This window comes from Phycodurus eques, chromosome 17 (genome assembly GCF_024500275.1).
Source record: "Phycodurus eques isolate BA_2022a chromosome 17, UOR_Pequ_1.1, whole genome shotgun sequence".
Taxonomy (NCBI): domain Eukaryota; kingdom Metazoa; phylum Chordata; class Actinopteri; order Syngnathiformes; family Syngnathidae; genus Phycodurus; species Phycodurus eques.
The window spans coordinates 16,397,243-16,417,442 of record NC_084541.1 but is presented as its reverse complement, the minus strand read 5'-3'; the positions used below and the strand labels follow the sequence as shown (position 1 = coordinate 16,417,442).

General features: G+C 40.3%; 3 protein-coding genes and 1 non-coding gene across 5 annotated transcripts; 3 read left to right on the top strand and 1 right to left on the bottom strand.

Moving 5' to 3' along the window:
• The first annotated feature begins 1,751 nt into the window (after positions 1-1,751).
• Positions 1,752-1,823, top strand: trnae-uuc (transfer RNA glutamic acid (anticodon UUC)). The gene has a single exon. It is a non-coding gene; the product is annotated as a tRNA-Glu (tRNA).
• Positions 1,824-2,390: 567 nt separating this feature from the next.
• LOC133416065 (microfibrillar-associated protein 3-like) lies at positions 2,391-6,849 on the bottom strand. 2 transcript variants are annotated; one of them, XM_061702704.1, is made up of 3 exons: positions 6,807-6,849; positions 5,565-5,789; positions 2,391-4,418 (listed from the first exon to the last, which is right to left on the bottom strand). In XM_061702704.1, exons 2-3 carry the CDS (start codon positions 5,770-5,772, stop codon positions 3,826-3,828), a joined length of 801 nt encoding a protein of 266 aa, XP_061558688.1. In that variant the 5' UTR covers positions 5,773-5,789; positions 6,807-6,849; the 3' UTR covers positions 2,391-3,825. The 2 variants fall into 2 exon arrangements, with proteins under 2 accessions (XP_061558688.1, XP_061558687.1); XM_061702703.1 differs by having other exon boundaries at positions 6,753-6,842.
• A 505-nt stretch (positions 6,850-7,354) lies between these two features.
• On the top strand, positions 7,355-14,916 carry fam114a2 (family with sequence similarity 114 member A2). Its single transcript, XM_061702287.1, has 13 exons — positions 7,355-7,588; positions 8,318-8,514; positions 9,617-9,716; positions 9,782-9,984; positions 10,914-11,048; positions 11,118-11,276; positions 11,352-11,475; positions 12,068-12,153; positions 12,372-12,467; positions 13,387-13,511; positions 14,250-14,322; positions 14,402-14,455; positions 14,531-14,916. Exons 2-13 carry the CDS (start codon positions 8,338-8,340, stop codon positions 14,630-14,632), a joined length of 1,434 nt encoding a protein of 477 aa, XP_061558271.1. The 5' UTR covers positions 7,355-7,588; positions 8,318-8,337; the 3' UTR covers positions 14,633-14,916.
• Positions 14,917-15,796: 880 nt separating this feature from the next.
• cnot8 (CCR4-NOT transcription complex, subunit 8) lies at positions 15,797-20,182 on the top strand. Its single transcript, XM_061702604.1, has 7 exons — positions 15,797-15,886; positions 16,949-17,130; positions 18,220-18,413; positions 18,523-18,684; positions 18,759-18,903; positions 19,470-19,580; positions 19,665-20,182. The coding sequence occupies exons 2-7, from the start codon at positions 17,014-17,016 to the stop codon at positions 19,791-19,793; spliced, it is 858 nt and encodes a 285-aa protein (XP_061558588.1). The 5' UTR covers positions 15,797-15,886; positions 16,949-17,013; the 3' UTR covers positions 19,794-20,182.
• Positions 20,183-20,200: the final 18 nt, after the last annotated feature.

Below are 20,200 nucleotides of genomic sequence, written 5' to 3'. Positions count from 1 at the left end.
AAAACCATCACCCGCCAAGCTTTGTGTAGCATAACAATCACACACTTTGGGAGTCAGGACAATCTCTCTAAAATATATGCATGACATAGCAATCACAAACTCATGAGGTCAAAACAATCACTCACAAACCCACCAATCTATGTGTGCATAACATTCAAAAGAAATCACTTGCAAAGCTTTCTATGGCTTAACAATCACATGCTTGTGGGGTCGAAAATAAATCACTGAAAAAGCCATGTTGGGCAGACCAATTGCACACCTCTGTTCAAGAGACATTAAATTTATATCAAAGCCATACGTAGCATAACAAACACACGCTTGCGAAGTCAAACCAATCAACGGGATGTTAACATTTGGCTGTCCTCCAATGTTCAAGACCTTGCAACCTGAAGCAGAGGACGATATAGACACATATATGGGATCATCAGGCCAACAAATTCGGAGAGTAAACACACACACACACACACGCACACACGCGTGACTGAGGTACTCACAGATGCTCAGCTAATGAAGGAAAATGTCATCAAACGCATCGTCTGTCATCCTTTAGGCTCTCGTTCTCGTCCTCTTTCCTTTTCAGCGTGACGACACAGCAAACAGAACAGAAAAAAAACCTGAGTTCATATAAATGTCATTTTACATAATGCATAGCTCATTTGCATACATTGTTCTTTCTCTCTCTCACACACACTCGCAAAAGCTATTTCCAATCCAATCGATGTGTGGCTCACCTCCGCGACATCTGCTGGCAAAATTCAAATCCTTCAAATCTCTGTGTTGCCGGGGCCTGGCGTGATGAATGATCTCTGGGGTCAATCAATTCTATTTAGATAAGCTCGCCTCCGGAGACGACAGGTCTGGGGAAGGAGGATGGATTTGATTTTATTTATTTATCTATTTATTTTTGAGAGCGTCAACAACACAGAGGCCCAAGGTTATTGTGATTTCGTTTGCGCCGCTCTACAACCTGATGCTCAACAGCCAGGGTTGGCACAGAAGTACTCACACTGTGCATAAGTAAAAGTACAGCGACTTTTATTTCAAAAAAAATAAAATAAATAAGTAAATAACTGAAAGGTAGAAGTACTGATTCGACTCGAGGTAAAAATGAATTTGTTTTAAATTATATACCATACCCATTTCGATAACTTCGCACAGTGGGAGAAACAAAACAAAAAAACTGCATTGGCGCCGACTACGTATATGTTATGTTTTACTTCATGTTATAGTTTTTTTTTTTTTTTTTTTCTGGCTGAAAGAACTGTTTGTCGTTTACATCCACAGTTAAACGTTAACAAGCACGAAGGATGAAGTCTTTCTCCACGGCCTCACTGAACTCCTCCCATACTCGAGTTTTTGATTCAGCGACCACCAAAGCCGCATTCCACTTGGCCAGAGGGTACCCATCAGCTGCCTCAGGAGTCGTTCCTCCCAATCACGCCCTTCCAGGTCTCACTGTCATTGCCCACGTGAGCATTGAAGTCCCCCAGCAGAATGATGGAGTTCCCAGCGGGAGCGCTCTCCAGTACCCCCTCAAAGGACTCCAAAAAGGGTGGGATACATTGGCACAAACAACAGTCAGGATCCGTACCCCCACCCAAAGGCGGTGGGAGGCTACCCTCCTGTGCTTTGTTTGGCTCCTCACCGAGGACCCTTTTTGACATGGGGAGACCCTACCAAGGACGTGAAACCCCAGACAACGATAAGATACGATAAGATATAAGATCCCTCAATGACTACTGCCAAACAGGTCCCATATGGTCTAGCGGTTAGGATTCCTGGTTTTCACCCAGGCGGCCCGGGTTCGACTCCCGGTATGGGAACATTTGTTTTCTTCTTCTTCTTCAAAAAATAAAAAAACGCTTTCAAATAATGCACGGAGAAAATGCCTGTACTTCAACTTAATGCGGAAGTCTAATATGAGGCCATTTGTTTTGCACAGAAAGTGCAAATACAGTGCGCATCAAGCACTTGAAAATTCCATGACGTCCGAGAACGCAACCGCAAATTGTCCCCAATTACAGTCGGAAATGTTGAGTGAGGTTTGAGAGGTTACAGTCAATCGCTTTTTTTCATTCATTTCCCAAAACCGCAGGGGATCCTCGAGGCATGCTGTGTTCGGTGTTAATGTTCACTTACGAAAAGTCGTTTTTTCTTTTGAGGAGTGAATAACATGGACCCCAAAAATTGCATTTTTCATGGAGAATTACCAGAAAAAGAGGTGAATGGAAAGCAGATTGAAAGTGTATTACAGTACGTGAACTCAACTTTTGATACATAATGGCACAGCGCCCTCTGTGGTCGATTCGATACACAACACAGACGCCCTGAAAGTGTTTTCAATGTTGTTTTGAGTCTTTTATTTATCTTTTATGTGTGAGCGTCTGCTTTTACATTATAAAATCACCCTAATACATTTGAAAAAATCTTTTGTTGGGGAAAGAAAAAAAGGACAACTAATTCTACAAGAATAAAGTCATATTTTCAAGAACACAAAACATCCAGTATGTAGCTTTTTTATTTTCATTTTAATTTTGTATTTACTTTTTAAGGAAGTATTTTTTTCCCCCTCCACAAGTCGTATATTTATAAGGAAAAACTCCTAATCTTTTTGAGTTACGCGCTCTAGCTCGAAGCAGCGAACTTCACAACAAACAGCAGTTTGGCAGGTAGTGAACACGTCTTCGGAAAAAAAAGATGCTTTGAGCCATTTTTTTGTCACTCCTGCTGCAAGTTTCCTGTAAAACTGAACACAAAGCAACGACAATTACAAATTGTGTATTTATTCAAACCACATTACCGTTGACTTACGTAGGTCCGCTAGCTTGATGCTATCACACAATACAAAACACCATAAACGGGCTAACGAAACTAGCACCGATGTCAAGGTAATTATAAACCTTTGAACTTAAATTTGAACACAAGTATCATACAACCCCAATTCCAATGAAGTTGGCACGTGTTAAACATAAATAAAAACAGAATACAATGCAAATCAGGTTCAACCTATATTTCATTGAATACACTACAAAGACAAGGTATTTCATGTTCAAACTGATCAACTTGATTGTTTTTAGCAAATAATCATTAACCTAGAATTGTATGGCTGCAACACGTTCCAAAAAAGCTGGGACAGGGTCATGTTTACCGCTGTGTTACATCACCTTTTCTTTGAACAACATTCAATCAACGTTTGGGAACTGAGGACACTAATTGTTGAAGGTTTGTCGGTGGAATTCTTTCCCATTCTTGCTTGATGTACAGCTTCAGCTGTTCAACAGTCCGGGGTCTCCGCCGTCGTATTTTACGCTTCATAATGCGCCACCCATTTTCAATGGGATACAGGTCTTTTTTGGAACGTGTTGCAGCCATAAAATTCGAAGTTATTGATTATTTGCTAAAAACAATACAGTTGATCAGTTTGAACATTAAATATCTTGTCTTTGTAGAGTATTCAATTAAATATAGGTTGAAAATAATTTTGCAAATCATTGTAGTCTGTTTTTATTTATGTTTAACACAACGTCCCAACTTCATTGGAATTGAGGTTGAACTTGCCCCCATGGCCAAGGCGTGCACACCAGAAGGAGCAACACAATGCCCATTGAATTATCATGATGCACAAACTCTTTAATTCTTTACATTCAATCTAACCATTTTATTACTGTATGTTTTGATCAGGAAAATGACCGTAGAGTGCAACTTTTCTCATCGTTGTGAGTGTTTTTTTGGTTGCGCTGGAATGTATTAGTTGCATTTCCATTCATTTCAAAGCACGACTGTATGCTTGTTAATCAAAGTTCGTTGACGAGAGCCTCGTCCTCTTCACGCCGAGTGAACCGACACATCCGCGCGGTCTTCCTCGCTTCCTCGCTCACCCCCCGCCATCAACCCCGCTGCGGCCGCCCCGTCGTCACGTACCTCCCTCCCACTCTGTGCAGGCTCGCCGCCACCCGCCTCCTCGCCGCCGGCGCGGCAGTTGAGTAAGAGCGGTGGCAACGGGACGCTGCGGGCCAGCTCCTCCATGTGCCGCGCAAACTCTTTGGTCTTGTACTGCGTGACCTTAGCCAGCTCCAGCGTCTTGGCCGACGTGACGATGGGGATGTGGCGGGCGATCTCCAGGGCCTTCTGGAGCTTCTCGGCGCCCTCAGTGCGGAAGAAGTCGTTGATGGCCCGCTCCGTCTTCTTCAGGTGGCTCCGGACCATGCCCAGCAGGGCCATGTTGAGGACCATGGTCATGGAGAAGGCGGCCAGGCACACGCCCACGTAGTACACGCCCAGACCGCTGTGGGTGTAGGCCACGCGGATGGTCACACTGTAGTTGCCGCCCTCCGTCACACACGTGTAGCCGCCGCGGTCCTCGAAGGAGACGGCCGTGATGTTGAGTTCCCCCGTCTCCTCGATAAGCCACTTACCACCTGTGGAGACAAAAACGACGGGTGTTAAGTTGCCCTATTTCCTCGATGAGTCACGATCCAACTGCAGTGACAACTCTTGTTTACCCAAAAAGCCATGTCTACCTGCAGAGATGACTAGGATGCTAAATTGCCCTGTTTCCTCGATAAGCCACTTCACAACTGCAGTGAAATTGCCCAGTTTCCCCAATAAGCCACTTCCCCAATATTAGTGACATAACAATGGAGACAGGTTTGCTGTAGAGTGGCCCTGTTTCCCCGATAAACCACTTCCCACCTGCAGGGATGAAGCAATTAAGTTATCCTGTTTTGAGTGCTAAGTTGCCCTGTTTCCTCAAGTCACAATCCAACCGCAGAGACAAAAACAAGTGCTACGGTACGTTGTCCTGTTTCCTCGATAAGCCACTTCCCACCTGCAGGGATGAAGCAATGAAGTTATCCTGTTTCCTCAAGTCACAATCCAAATGCAGGGATTGCCCTGTTTCTTTAATAAGCCACGTCACACCTGCCGTGAAAAGACAACAAGTTTTAATTCTCCGTTTTCTCAATAAGCCACTTCCCCAAAAGAGGTGACAAAACAACTGAGATTACTGATGGTAAATTGCCCTGCTTCCATGCCAAGCCACTTCGCCGCTTGCATCGACAAAACAACGGAGATGACTGAATTTGAGTTGCCCCGTTTCTTTGATATGTCTTTTTCACAACAGAAGTGACAAAATAGCCAAACGCCATCTGTATTGTTAAGATACATCATTCATCCCACATACAAAATTAAATTGAGTGGCCCTGTTTCCTCGATAAGCCACTTCCCCAACAGTTATGACAAAACAAACAAGATGAAATTCCAATTGCCTTGACAAGCTCCTTCCTACCCGTGTGATGCTAAATTACCCTCTTTCCTCAATAAGCCACTTCCCACCCACAGTGACAAAACAACAGATGACTAAGATATTAAGTTTGCTTGAAAAAAATAATTATGTTTCCGCAATACGCCACTTCCCGCCAACAGGAACAAAAAAAAAGGGTATTAAGTTGCCCGATTTCCTTGATAAGCCACTTCCCCAACAATAGTAACATAACAACGGCGATCACTGTCACGTTAAGTTGCTGTTTTTTCTCGATAAGCCACAATGGAGGACTTCCTCCTACCTGGGACCTCGACCAGCAGATGTCCGCCAGGACCGTACCACCTGACATCACTGCGGACCCCCGTCACGTTGCACTCGATCAGTGCATCGGTTCCCTCCTTCAGCACGACACTGCCGGACACGGTCTGCGTATCCGAGCGTTTCTCTGCGCCATCTACCGCGTGCACGCAGAGGAGCAGTAGCACGGGGATGGTTATAGCCGTTAGCATGTCGACGAGAGCCAAACCTGCAAAAACGGGTCAGGTGACATTTTTACACCCCTCATCATCAGCTACTGTAGTCGCATGTACAGTGGAACCTCCAACCATCCATCCATCCATTTTCTGAGCCGCTTCTCCTCACAAGGGTCGCGGGCGTGCTGGAGCCTATCCCAGCTGTCATCGGGCACGAGGCGGGGTACACCCTGAACTGGTTGCCAGCCAATCGCAGGGCACATACAAACAAACAACCATTCGCACTCACATTCACACCTACAGGCAATTTAGAGTTGTCAATTAACCTACCATGCATGTTTTTGGGTTGTGGGAGGAAACCGGAGTGCCCGGAGAAAACCCACGCGGGCACATGGAGAACATGCAAACTCCTCAGAACTATGAGGCAGACGCTCTAACCAGTCGTCCACCGTGCCGCCAACCTCCAACCAATATATCATAAAACTAAAATAAAATTTGAATACAAATGTGAAATTGAGAGTTGGCATTACATTAGCACTGGGGTGATGAATTTGTGCTTCATTTGATTGATATGTAACTAACTATATTTATGAATCATAGTGGTCTGCATGGATAGACCCTGTCCTGTGTCGTAGTAAGACCCACTTCCATGTCTATAGTTATCATCACCCTTCTCAGATAATATCGAACTCACCAAAAAATAAAATAAATTTAAAAAAGCCAAAGAAAAAACAAAACAATTCTCGGAATGAATACTTTCGGAGCATACTAAGATTTAAGTCTACAAATGTGGACCATTTTGGGAAATTGGAGGTTCCACTGTAAATGACACACACACACGCGCGCGCGCGCGCACAAACACACACACACACGCACACAAATATGTGCTAGTAAATTACTTAGTTACTGATTACTTGTACTCAGGCTTATCTTCAAAATCCTCAACCGACACAAACGATTTCAAATTTTAAAGGCTTAATAATTATGTAAATGTATAAAATGACTTGGTCTTTCACCCATAAATCCTCTTGTTGATGTCAATCCAGCATTAGAAGTTTTAAAAAAACAACCTGAGTTCGCTTGGGTCGTGTCGTCGACTTCCGCGTTCAGGTAGGAAATTGTGGAGTAAACGGAGTGGGCGTGGCTTGTTGTCAGGTAAAGCCATCGAGAAACTTCGTTGTTTTTTCCCAAATTAAAAAATATGTTTTTGTTATATTTGCATTTACATATACAGTACATATGTGGTCATAATGTGTTTCTATTTACCTAAATATTACTCATTTTATTATATTACCTACTAATACTTATTTGCAACTCTCGAGGCAAATACGGAAGTTGTTTTCGTCCCCTGTGTTCAGGTAGCCAATAGTAGCCGAGTGAGTGGGCGTGGTCTGTTGTCAGATAATCCACTTGGACAAACGTCGCCTTTTTCGAAATAGCACAATAAATTGTAGTCATAGTGACATTTGTACATACAATTCATGTATTACATATTGATATTTACTTAATTATTGCACTTACTGTCTGCTCTCGAGCCAACTATCGGAAGTTCGGTTCAAACGTTATCACTTAACCTTTATTTTGAAATGTCCAACCAGATTTCCTTTGGTTGCCTAGCCGTTGTTGGCGTAGACGCGAACGTGACGTGGCTAATCCATTTTGGAGACAAAAAGAGGAGCAACATTATGAACATTTAGAGGCTTTATCCCCTCTAAGACCATACGAGTACACCGATTCACGAACTAGTACCGTGGACGTATATAATTTTGTTGTTGGTAAGAGGGAAACTTTGCACGGAGGCTAGCGTAACTGCTAGCATCCGCACTTTGACAGTTGGAGAGGACGAGACGAGGTGAGTTGTTGTTTACAAAATGATGGTCCTAAAAAGATGACCAGTGGTTTTTAAATGCATTAAAAGCCACCAAATCTGCTTTAAAACATAACCGTTAGCTTTCCTAATATGTCTTCGATTAACTCTGGCCGAAACTTGGTTTAATTCGTGTTAAATAAATCAAATAGTGTTCACTGTTTAACTGCTCACGTGGCTGGCTGATGACGTCATCTTTCTATAGTTTTCATCAAATGATAAGGTTCAACAAACGTTCACAATCGTTTATGGGACTTTGTAGCTGCACGTGTAGAGATACTGCGTGTCATGTTATGGTCCAAAAGACGCATTTAACAGCGTTGGGAGGTAGTAAATGAAGTAATATAGTGCAGTAAAATGTATCATGTGAAATATACAGGGTGGGCCCAAACGTACTGTAAGCTCCGAGTGTGAGCCTGTTGATTTGGCGGACATCAGCAAGAAATGAAAAAGGAAAGGAGCATTTCAGATGAAACCGCAAAGGGACATTAAAGCTTCAATGTTGGCTCAAGTTTGGAAGTCTGGGTGTGGAATTATAACTACTACTAATGATAGTATACATTAGTAGTAGTTATTTTACTTACTGTACGTGTATACCTAATTTAGGCCCACCCTGTTTATCAAATGTAACCCTGGAATGTGCCACACTGTCTCGTTAATTGTACACGTCAGCTTTACAGATGCCGGGTATTTTGATTTATTTTTTCACGGCAGGCGTGCGCTACGACTCGACCATGTCGGACAGCGAAGCTAGCGCACGCGACGTTCGGGACGCCGAGACGCCCGACGGCTCCCCGCCGACCTCGCCCGACGTGTCGACGGACGTGGCGCCCACCAGGAAAGCCAGGAGGAGGGCGGAGTCTAAAGCCGAAGCGGAGGAGACGCCTAAGCTGGAGGGGCAGCCGGAAAAGGTAGCCGTCAATTACGGAAGAGCCAAATCAATATATTTTTATTTACAATATGGTTCTGAAAAGAAACTCAAAGCTGTTTTTTTTCCACTTCAAATAGCCCTTTGTTCACTCATTTTGTACGGAAAGAAAAATGGGGGGAAAAAGTACATTGAAAAAGAAGCCAGATAGTGTATTTTCTTCACAAATAGTTTTTAAGAAAGTTCCAAAATAAAGCCATATGTTCAATTTTTTTTTTTGTTATTTAACAAAATGGTTCAAATCAAGGCCTTTATTCACAAATATTAAAACTAAATGATCCAAATAGTCATTTGTTAGTAAAACATTTTTTTTAATTTTGTTCTTTGTTCTCCATTTTTTAATTTATCAAACTACATACAAAAGGTAAAAAAAAATCAAAATAGTCAATTGTTTTTTACTTACTACAAAAATCCAAACTAAATCCTTTGTTTGCATGCAAAAAGTAGTCAATCGATCACAAGAGTTACAAAAAGATCTAAAAATGAAGTTCTTTGTTTCCTATTTTGGTATTTAGCAAGAGATACAAATGAAGTCTTTTGTTCACAAGGAAATACAAATTGTCATTTTGTTCATAGAAAAAAAAATCCAAATGTTAAAAGGTTGAAAAAGTTCAAATACAGCCCTGTGTTTACATTTTATTTAATAAACATCCAAATTGTTAGCAATTTAACAAGAACTTCCAAATAAAGTATTTCTTCACAAAAAAAAAATACCAATCTAGTCACATAAAGTTCTTAAAAAAAGATGCAAATCATCCTCTGTTCAAAAAAAGAAAAAAAGGATAATAATGTCACAAATAGTACAAAGATGCAAGTTGTCCTTTTTTCACAAAAAAGTAATCTGAATCTGTTTACTTTGGTCGTATTTTGGTGATTTAACATATGATCTAAAATGTTGACATTTTTTTTTTTTTTTTTTTTTTTAAAAAGCTCTGAATAAAGTTCTTTTGTTCACAAATGTAAAAAAATGAAAGATTTTTCAATACTGCCCCTGGCTTTCTATGCACCCAAGTGGAATGAAAACAGGAAGTAGAAACCTACCGAAATAAAACACTTGACTGCATGACTGTGCTCCTTCCTTTTAGGCACCCCGTCAGTCCGCAGTTGCCCAGGGAGGCTGGGGTTACTGGGGCAACTGGGGCAAAACCATCCTGTCCACCGCCACAGCCACCGTGGCCACTGTGGGTGAGTACGCCTCAAAAACAACCCCACAAACCTCCACGTACTATGACATCACATTCGTCCTTCAGGCCAGGGGCTGACCCAAGTCATCGAGAAGGCCGAGACGTCGCTGGGCATCCCGAGCCCCACCGAGCTGTCGGCCGACGTGGAAGACGGGGATGAGGACGATCAGAAAGGAGGCGAGACGGAACGGGCGGCCAGCGATGGCGCCACGGCGGTGGGCGGTGCCATGGGGATGCTCACGTCGCTCAGCAGCGTCGTTCAGAACACCGTAAGTCCGTCGTGGCGTCCTTTTAGACAACAACATCGTGGTCGAGGGCATGTTTGGACACAAAATGGATGCCACATGCCTCACTTGTGGAGTTACTACTTCAAGTTGAAGACATTGTTTGGAAGTGTTTGGAAAAAAGTGGACAATTGACTTTATTTGAAAAACTTTTTGAATTAATTTGCTTTCTTTTTTGCATCTATATTTTTGAGCGAGGATATATTTTTACAAGATTTTTCTGGGCAAAGAACTATTTGGATGTTTTGTTATTAAACTTTTTGTTAACAACGGACTTTTGGATCTCTTTAATAAAAAAAAATTGTGAGCGAAGGACTTTATTTGAATTTGTTTTTACTTTTACTTTTTTTTTTTTATAAAATACTGTAAACAAAGGTCTTTATTTGTATTTTTTTTTGTAATCCAAGGACTTTAATTGGTTATTTTGTTGCTTTTTATTCATAAAGGTTGAAACTGTTTTAATCAAAAATACTTTTGTTAATAAAGTACTTCATTTAGCTTTTTCAATTAAAAAACAATTGTGAACAAGACTATTTATAAAACATTTTGGGGATCTTTTTCGTGTGAAAAACCTTTGGAAACAAAGGACTTATTTGGATTTTTAAAATAATAACTTTGTTTACAAAGTACTTGATCTTTAAAAAAAATAAATTCTAGACAAAGGACTATTTGAATCTATTTTTAAATTAAAAAAATATTAATGAAGTACTTCATTTTAATTTTTGTAAACATTCTTTTTAGCAAATAAAGGAATGTTTCTGTCTTTTTAAATATTTTTTTGTTTAAAAAGGACTTTTTTTACTTTTGAAAACTTTTTATTTTGTACAAAGGACTTTTATTTGCGTTGAGTTTTCAATAAAAACTTGGACTGGCGCTCGATCGTCTCGCGTAACAGTACGGTCCCGTGCCTGCAGGGTAAGACGGTGATCAGCGGCGGCCTGGACGCGCTGGAGTTTATCGGGAAGAAGACGATGGACGTGATCGCCGAGGGCGACCCCGGCTTCAAGAAAACCAAAGGGCTGATGATCAGGAACTCCACTCTGTCGCAGGTGGAAAAAACAAAGCGGATAGGAGGAACGGCGAGAGCCGAAGGACTGACGCTTCCGTCTTTTCGTCAGGTGCTGAGGGAGGCCAAGGAGCGAGAGGAGCTTCGAACGGAGGAGTCGTCGGCCTCAGAGAAGAAGGCGGTGGCTCACTACGGGATGCTCTTTGACCAATACCAGGGGCTGGCCCACCTCGAGGCTCTGGAGTTGCTGTCTCGGGAAAGCGAGTCCAAGGTCGGATGGAAGAGAGGGCGAGGAAAGGAAGGACTTTTTCTTCATTATTTTTTATTTTTATTTTCCCCCCGACAGGTGAAATCGGTGTTGACAACACTGTCGGGAAATGAGCAGCATAAGCTCAGGGACGAGTTGGAGCTCATCAAGGACGCTTTCTCCATGACGGAGTTTGACGACGAGGACGTGGACGAGAAGAAAGGTTCAAAGTCCAGCACGGGTTGTTTTCGTTTCAGAATGTCCACGTTCAAAAGAATGTCGTGGTCTAGGCAGTCAGACAAATATGAAAGGTAGACAAACTGCATTAGCAAACAAATATAACGGAAAAATACTCACCGTGACGGACACACCGGGTAATGGAAAGTGAAATCAATTCAGTTAACTAATTCAACTAGCTAAAAAAATTATGAAAATAGAATTTCTAAAGTATTTTAAACATTTAAAAAAAAGATATATTAAGTTGACCACTGTAAAGTAAAACCAAATAAAACTACAGACCATGATGAACACACTGACTAATGGACAGTAGATTACGGTAGATTCAATTCTATGCATTACATACATTCATTCAATTAAGGAATTGCATTTAATTAAAGTATATTGTTAAAAAGACTTTTACACTTGAAAAAGTCCTGATAGAAGTTCGCAACTGTAAAATAAAACTAAAATAAAGTAAAACTACTGACCCAATGAAGACACCTGAGAGATGCAAAACAGACAGGAAACTGTCGCTAGTCGTTAGCTACAATGCTTTTTAGCTACATGCTAACGGCTACTCTTGTGTGTAATTCCAGACCAAGATGGCTCTGAGTTCGAGGCGGAGCTCGCCCAGGCCCTGGAGGGTCTCAGCGTTTCCGCCACGGCCGAAAAACTCAGCAAGGTGCCCATAATTTCATGATATAAAACCTGTATGGAAACCCTTTAAGCATTTATTCCATATCCTGCTAGTGTGCTGAATTGTCTTACTAGTGAGGACAAAAGCGTACTAGTACACAGACTTTAAGATGGATGGCAAGGATATGGAATAAACGCTCAAATGAAGATTTCACCACCTCCTTGGGCTGTTAGTTGATAGCGTGTGGCTCGGAGCCCTAACAGGCTTGTAAAGACGCCTGCTGTGTGATCGTGGACCTGAGTGAACCGGCGGACGACGACCGGGGCGACGAGGACGAAAGGACCAAACTCACAGTGGCGGTACGGACACACTAACCACCCCGAATGTAACGGCACCATCTTGTGCTCAGAGTATGCAAGTGCTCTGAGCACTAGCGTTTAAACATTCGGAGCGCATTCAAAGTACTTTACGCCTTAAATGTACGACATTTTTGGGAAATGCAGCATCCCTCATTTTAGGCAGCATTAAATCCTATTAGTGTTTACAAAAAAAAGAAAACAATTATTTATATATTTTTTAAAGAGTTAGCTAATTGCGACACTATATTTTCTTGGTTAATGACTTCCCTTTTTTTTTTTTTTTTCAATTTTTTTGTGAATGGTTTGTCAACTAAAAATGTGAACAAAGGACTTCATTTGGATCCTTTAACTTTCTGGACAAATGATTTAATTTGAGGGTTTTTTTTAAAGTCCAAAACAACTTTTTAGCAACAAGTGACTTTATTTGCATGTCTTTTTTTCCATTTGTTTGAACAAACATGTTTTAGTGGACAGAGGACTTTATTGGGATATGTTTTTACTTTTTGTAGAAGCAGGAAATTATTTTGTTTTTGTGGACATTTTACTATTTAAATCTTTTTAAAGTGAATAACTTTTGTGAACATCTTTCTTTCCTTTTTGTGAAGAAAGGACAATTTGGACAGATGACTTTTGGGGATTTTGTCAAAGGATTGGATTTTTTTGTTTTTGAGGCCAAGTGACTAAATATTTTTTGAAGTACAAAATATATTTACTATTTGTGAACAAATGACTTTATAAGAAGGAAGCACTGAGTAAAGATGTGAACTGCTACAAAATTCTCAACCTGGCCACTAACCGGTTCGCAGCCACATACGTCCCACATAATGCTTGTTATGTTATAACACAATACATTACAAAGGCTTTAGATTTCATTTAATTTAGGTCCCAGTACTACTTTGAACTATTTTCTCGTCCCCAGGAGGTGAATGCCGCAGCCATCAGGAGTCTGGCCGAGCTGACGGCGCGCTCCATTGAGCTTTTCCACAAGTTGGGCGAGAGCCTGCTGCTCTCCAACGGCGGCGTGGAGGCGGACGTCCTGTCACAGTAAAATAAATACATTGTTGTCCTTTACTCATTCACTGCCAGCCTTCCCAGTTAACATGGATATTTGACTTCTAAAGCCGTCAATGGCAGTGAATGTGTTAAAAGATGGAAATATTTTAATCCTCTGGCCTTTTTCCATTTTAATAGCTTGTTCGGAGCCATTCTTGGCCGCATACGTAGTCTTGTCATTTTTTTTTATGCATACGATTTTAAGCAACATAAGGTCTTTTCATTGGTCTAACATATAATTTTTTATTTTTATTTTCAACCGTTTGAATTCCAGTTTGTTTGCACAACATGCAGGTTAGAAAATAACCACAAAATTTTTTTTGTTTTTTTCAATTATATATTCTATATACTGTACCATTAAAACATCATTCTTTTCCAAAGTCAGGAAAGGGTATCTTCACTTCTGAAAAAGCAAAATTTTGCCATTCATTTACTGTGAGCCCCTGTCGGAAACTAAGAATATTACATGAAATTGCTCATTTGTTCAAAAAATTGATAAATAATAGAACCTGCTAGCAAACAAACCAAAAGTGTTGAGTCCTGAATGAAATCCATTTGACCAAAAATCCAGTAAATAACAAGGAATTAAAAAATAAGGTACAATTTCATGTAAACAGTATATTATTATTAAAAGAGTTGAAGTTGGAAAGGACAAAATCACAGAGGTTTCATTACATTCGCATGAACACATTTAAAAGTATTTGTCTTCCTTTCTTTTCCCACGCTCAGGCTAACTGTCGTGTTGTGTAAAGAAGTCTCGCTGCTTTCCAAGAAGTTCACCGCCTGTTTAACAGCAACCGGGGTGAGTACAATGATCAATATTAAAAGATAGGTATGTACATATGCAACGATAAGTGATTAATTTCAATTTTCTTCTCTAGGTAAACGAGAAGGGAGAAGTCCTCAACCCGCTAATAACAGGAGTCTTCTTAGAGGTTTGTGTCCACATTTAAGAGGACGGGTGGGGTTTGTGGCTCGTAAAACGCTGAACTGTCTTCCCCCTCTCGCAGGCGTCCAACAGCGCGTCGTACATCCAGGACGCCTTCCAACTCCTGATGCCCATCCTGGAGATCTCACACATCCAGAGAAGATCGAACACGCCTGACGCCTGAGAATGAGACCTGTGTGTTTTTTTTTTGTTTTTTTGTTTTTTTGATCATACAGTGTTAAATATGTTTTTGGGGTATGAGTTACACTATCAACTTTCCACTGCAGAACTATTAACCACTGATGCTTGGTAAATAGCGCCCATTCAGGTTGTAAACGAAACAAACAAACAAAAGAAATCCATCAAGAATTTCAAAGCTCAGGTGGTCATATATGAATGAAGCCTCGTGGTCAGGTCATGTGTGGAGCGGCATTGCATTCATCTATGTGAAGTGCTTTAAAATAAAATATTTTAGAGAAAAAGTTTTTTTGTGTATTTTCTTATTTCACTACTGAACTGAAATAAAATCCACTGTGCTATTGTTTTTCCTAAGTAAAAGTGGAAAAAAAAAAATATATATACATATATACATACATACACCTGTATTTGTATTTATATTTTGTATATGTTTAAAATGGATATATATTCATTGTAAGCGGAAGTAATATACATTTTGATATATTGTATAATGCTTTTATAAATTATATATAATCTAAATTTAAAAATATATATTTCACATTTTTGCTAGAAAGATTTTAAATGTTTCAATACATTTTGCATGTTAATATAACACTTGTAAAGATTTCATATCTGAACATGACAGAATAATACATTTTACATATTAATGTAACTTTTAAATATTTCATATATGAACATTATGGAAAAATATATTTAATGATATGAAATGAACACGATAGATATTTTATATAATATAAATAAAATATATTTTTCCACATTTTATACATTTTGAAACTGATTTTAATAATAAATATTAAAATGTAATATATAAATATAAGAATGTGCAGAATTTCTTGTTTTAAATTTAGAAATATGGAAGAGAATTTAGAATATTTGATCACCGGCAGTCAGCGACCCTGAACAGGATAAGCGCTATTGAAAATGGGTATTAGAAAAATATTAATTATTGTGATACATTTTTGGTTTGATTAATTTGAAACACGATTTTGATCGTATTACAATTCTCATGTTGATTAATAAATAATCATAATAATATTTAAATACTGTCGATGTAATAATAAACAATTTCTTTCAAACGTTGCTTTGCACCTTCCGGATGGCAGGTGGCAGTAATCACAGGAACCGGAAGCTGTAGGCACCACAAAGAAGGAAGTGACCCGATCCGCGGGAGGGAAACCACGAAGAAGTGCGGTGCGGCGCTTTGCTAGCTCGACCACGGTTACGTCGAGGAAATTCTCTGGTAAAGCCTTTTATTCCTTATTTTTTTATTACTACTCCACCTTTTTTTTTTTTTTTTTTTTGCTGTCCAAAAAGCGGAACCGTTTAGCGACAAATGACGTTGGAGCCGTCGGGAGCGAGAGGATGCGCTGGCGATAAAACGGAAGCATTTCGTGCTAAACTCGGTCCCGTTTTGAATTAACTACTATCATAAGTTTCTGTTGTTTATTGACGGAGAATTATTGCTGCGTATCGTTTTTTGTTATTTTGTTAGTTTTTTCGTTTTCGTTTTTTTTTTTGTCCACAATTCAAAGCAACGTGTTAGCTCGTCCGGTAATTGTAAACAACTGAAAGCACCATACCCATCATGCAAAGCGCACTGTTTAAGAAAAACATCACCACTTTTAGGAAAATAAAGTTATCGGACGCCATTTTATGTTTTCTCTTAAAATTGATGGTAATTAGAGTTAATGAGCTAAATGGCACCCGTTCGTCGCATGCACTTTTTACTCAACAAAACTCGAGTTGTGAGACTTTTGGGAGTCAAGACCGAGGAACGAAAGAAAGAGACCTTCAAAACCAATTTTAAAAATCATGACAGGGTTGAACAGTTAAAGAGCATCCTCTCTTTAATTTCAATTTTCTTTTAAATACGTTTGACAGGCAAAAATAGCGTCTGCAACTCTTTCAGAGCACGACCCGCAAAAAAAAAAAAATCCAATCTTAATTACCCCCCCCCCAACTAAATTCTCCCACAAAGTAAATCCTTGTGATTATAACCGACTGCAGCGTTTTGTGACTTTAACATGCACTGGGTGGTCTCATAATAATGCCAATTTAAGGTGGAATTAAACCCTCTTTCCAAAAATATTCATCTGAGAAAGACAAAACTAGATTTTCTGGTATTACTTACAGCTAACATTACCTGTGTTTACTTTCATAGGAGATTTTGGCTCAAGTTTCACGTTGTCTGTGCCATTTCAGAAAGTTGAAGACTTGAATTTGCACACACCAGTGTTTTCCTTTTCATGTTGTTTTAACAGCTGAGGTCTTTTTTTGTTTTCCTTTTCCTCCTCCTCCGCAGATATTATTTGCAGCTCCCCCAGAGTGCCGCGGGGATCGTCGACGCTGTCGTGAGCCGCCGCCAACATGCCGGCCGCACTCACGGACGCCAGTCAGATCATCTGCGAGGTGTGGGCCAGCAACTTGGACGACGAGATGAAGAAAATCCGAAAGATCGTCCAGAGCTACAACTACATCGCCATGGTAAGGAAGGCGCGCCCGGTGGGAGCCGTAAAAGCATTTTACTTAAAAACATTCTTTTGTTGGTCGTTTTTTTTGTTTTTTTTTGTAATGTATGCTAAAAATAAATCCTTTTCACAAGATACAAAGGTTATATATGAGTACTTAGTCCACAGTTATGTTTTCAGATTTTTTGTGAACAAATGACTATTACTTTTGTTGTTGTGACAAAGGTTTTTGATTTAAATATTGAGAGAGAGATTAAAAGACTAATTTGCACACCTTTTTTAACTTTAGTGAACGAAGAACTGATTGTCATCTTTTACTTTTGAACAAAGGACTTTAGATTTGCATCTTTTTTTTTTAACTTTCTATGACAGAGTCCATCTTTTAACTTTTTGTGAATAATGGAATTTAATCTGCATTTCATTTTTTTGTGGAAAAGGAGACCAATGCATTTTTTTCCCAACTTGTAAACTTAGAACATATTTGATTCTTTTGCTTTTTGAGAACAAAAGAGTGCTATGCCCCTTTAACGTTTTGTGAACCAAAGACTTAGATTGGCACAAAGGACTTTGATTTAAATCCTTTATTTTTGTGTGTGTGAACAAAGTGCTTTGATTTGCATTTGAACATTTTTTGAACAAAGGACTTCCATTTGCGTCTTTTACGTTTGTGAACAAAAGACTAATTTCCTCCTTGAACTTTTCGTGAACAAAGACTTTGATATGCATTTTTAAAAACTTTTTGTAACTAATGGACATTTTTCGTCACTATTGTGAACAAGACAGATTTGATCATTTAACTTTATGTAAATCCAAAAGTTTAGATTTAGATCGTTTTCTTTTTAATTAAAAAAAACTGATTTGCATGTCATTACATTTGTGAACAAAAGGCTGATATGCTCAACTTTTTTGTGTACAAATGACAACTTTTAGTGAACAAAAGAGGTTTGTATTTTTTTTTAATGAACAATGGATTATGATTTGTATCTGAGGGGTCATGGACTATGTTCCATTCCCCCTAAATTCGACCCGTAAGTGGGATCCTGTGTAATGACGACTTTTATTAAAAAAAAATTTTTTTTTTTACCCTTCACAACGGCATCCCCAGGACACGGAGTTCCCCGGCGTGGTGGTGCGGCCGATCGGCGAGTTCCGCAGCACGGTGGACTACCAGTACCAGCTGCTGCGCTGCAACGTGGACCTTCTGAAAATCATCCAGCTGGGCCTGACCTTCATGAACGAGGACGGCGACTACCCGCACGGCACCACCACCTGGCAGTTCAACTTCAAGTTCAACCTTACGTACGTCAATTTGCAGACATGTGAAAAAGTCACTGAGGGGGGAAAAAAGAAGCAAAAACACACTTTCCTCTGTCTCTCATTTGATTTCAAAATCCATCAATCCATGTAGCGAAGACATGTACTCTCAGGACTCGATCGACCTTCTGCAGAACTCCGGTCTTCAGTTCAAGAAGCATGAGGAGGAAGGCATCGACACGCTCTACTTCGCAGAGCTTCTCATGACGTCGGGCCTGGTGCTGTGCGACAACGTCAAGTGGCTCTCCTTCCACAGGTGGGGATCTGCCTCTTTTTTTTTTTTTCTTTCATCGCCACGACAACAACAACCTCCTCCTCCTCGTCCGTCAGCGGGTACGACTTCGGCTACCTGGTAAAGCTGCTAACGGATGCCAGGCTGCCCGAGGAGGAGCACGACTTCTTCCACATCCTCAACCTCTTCTTCCCCGCCATCTACGACGTCAAGTACCTGATGAAGAGCTGCAAGAACCTCAAGGTGCCCCAACACACAAACACAGTCTACCAGGGTTATGTTTCACAATGTTAAACGCCTATTAAAAAAATAAAAACAATTATACTTTCACTTCAGCAGTCTAAACAAAAATACTTTTTTAAAGTGCCACAATTAATAAATCAATCAATTGTTCAGAGCCAGCGAAGTCCAAAAATCCTCAGAATTTCACCCTCCCAACAGTAAATATTCTCAGATTTCTGTAGTTGTACTTATTCAAAAGAAGACATTTGCAAACCAGTCATCAACATTTTTACCTTTTCTCCTGACATTTTACAGACCAAACCACTAACTGAATCTTAAGCGGGTTGGTTGTGCATTTTCTACACTGTCAATTTGAAATTATGTCCTGTTTTTCAAAAGATAGGGGAGGACAATTTTAGGTTACTTTCAGTGGTCTAAAAATGTTTTATTTTAATGTGCTACCCTAAAATTAAGTCAAATTGATCTTCCTGGGAGTAAGGGGAGGCCGTTTTACATTCGTCATTGGTCGAAGAAAAACAAAGGTGCTATGCTAACATTAGCAACTTGTTTTTTTTGTTTGTTTTCAGGGCGGCTTACAAGAAGTGGCCGACCAGCTGGAGTTGAAGCGTATCGGGCGGCAGCATCAGGCGGGTTCTGACTCGCTGCTTACCGGCATGGCTTTCTTCAGGATGAAAGAGGTAGAACACACTCTTCCATCTGGGGGGGTGGCACTTGGTTTGCACCACCACCAGCACCGACCACCCCCCTCCGCTTTCCCCCAGCTCTTCTTCGAAGACAACATCGACGACGCCAAGTACTGCGGCCGCTTGTACGGCCTGGGCTCGGGCTCCACGCAACCCCAGAACGGCATCGCCAGCTCGGGCCAGGAGGAGAGCAACAATAAGCACTGACTCCCGGCTTCTCACTTTTTGCACTTGTTTTAAAAACCTTTTAAATCCAACAATTTTTTTTCCGTTTTGGGTTCGCTTGTTGTCGTTAGCGAGCGTGGGACCACAACACCAGCGCCTGTTTTTCTTACCAAGCTGCGATCACTCAGTTTTTAAAGTGAACGCCGGTAGGGCCCCACCACCCATTGTAAATTTCTAATGTATCATTTTTCAAAGAAAAGAAATAAAAAATGTTTTAGAATTTTTCTCCAGATGTTAAGAGAGAACATTTTAAACGCATGCGTCCGTTTTTTGTCCGGGCCAAACTACTGTCGGCGTGAAGATGTGACCGTTGTTTTTACGTTCTGACTTGTTTTAAACTGTTGTACATTAAATTGTTTTGTATTTTCAAAGTATACTCCCTTATTTTT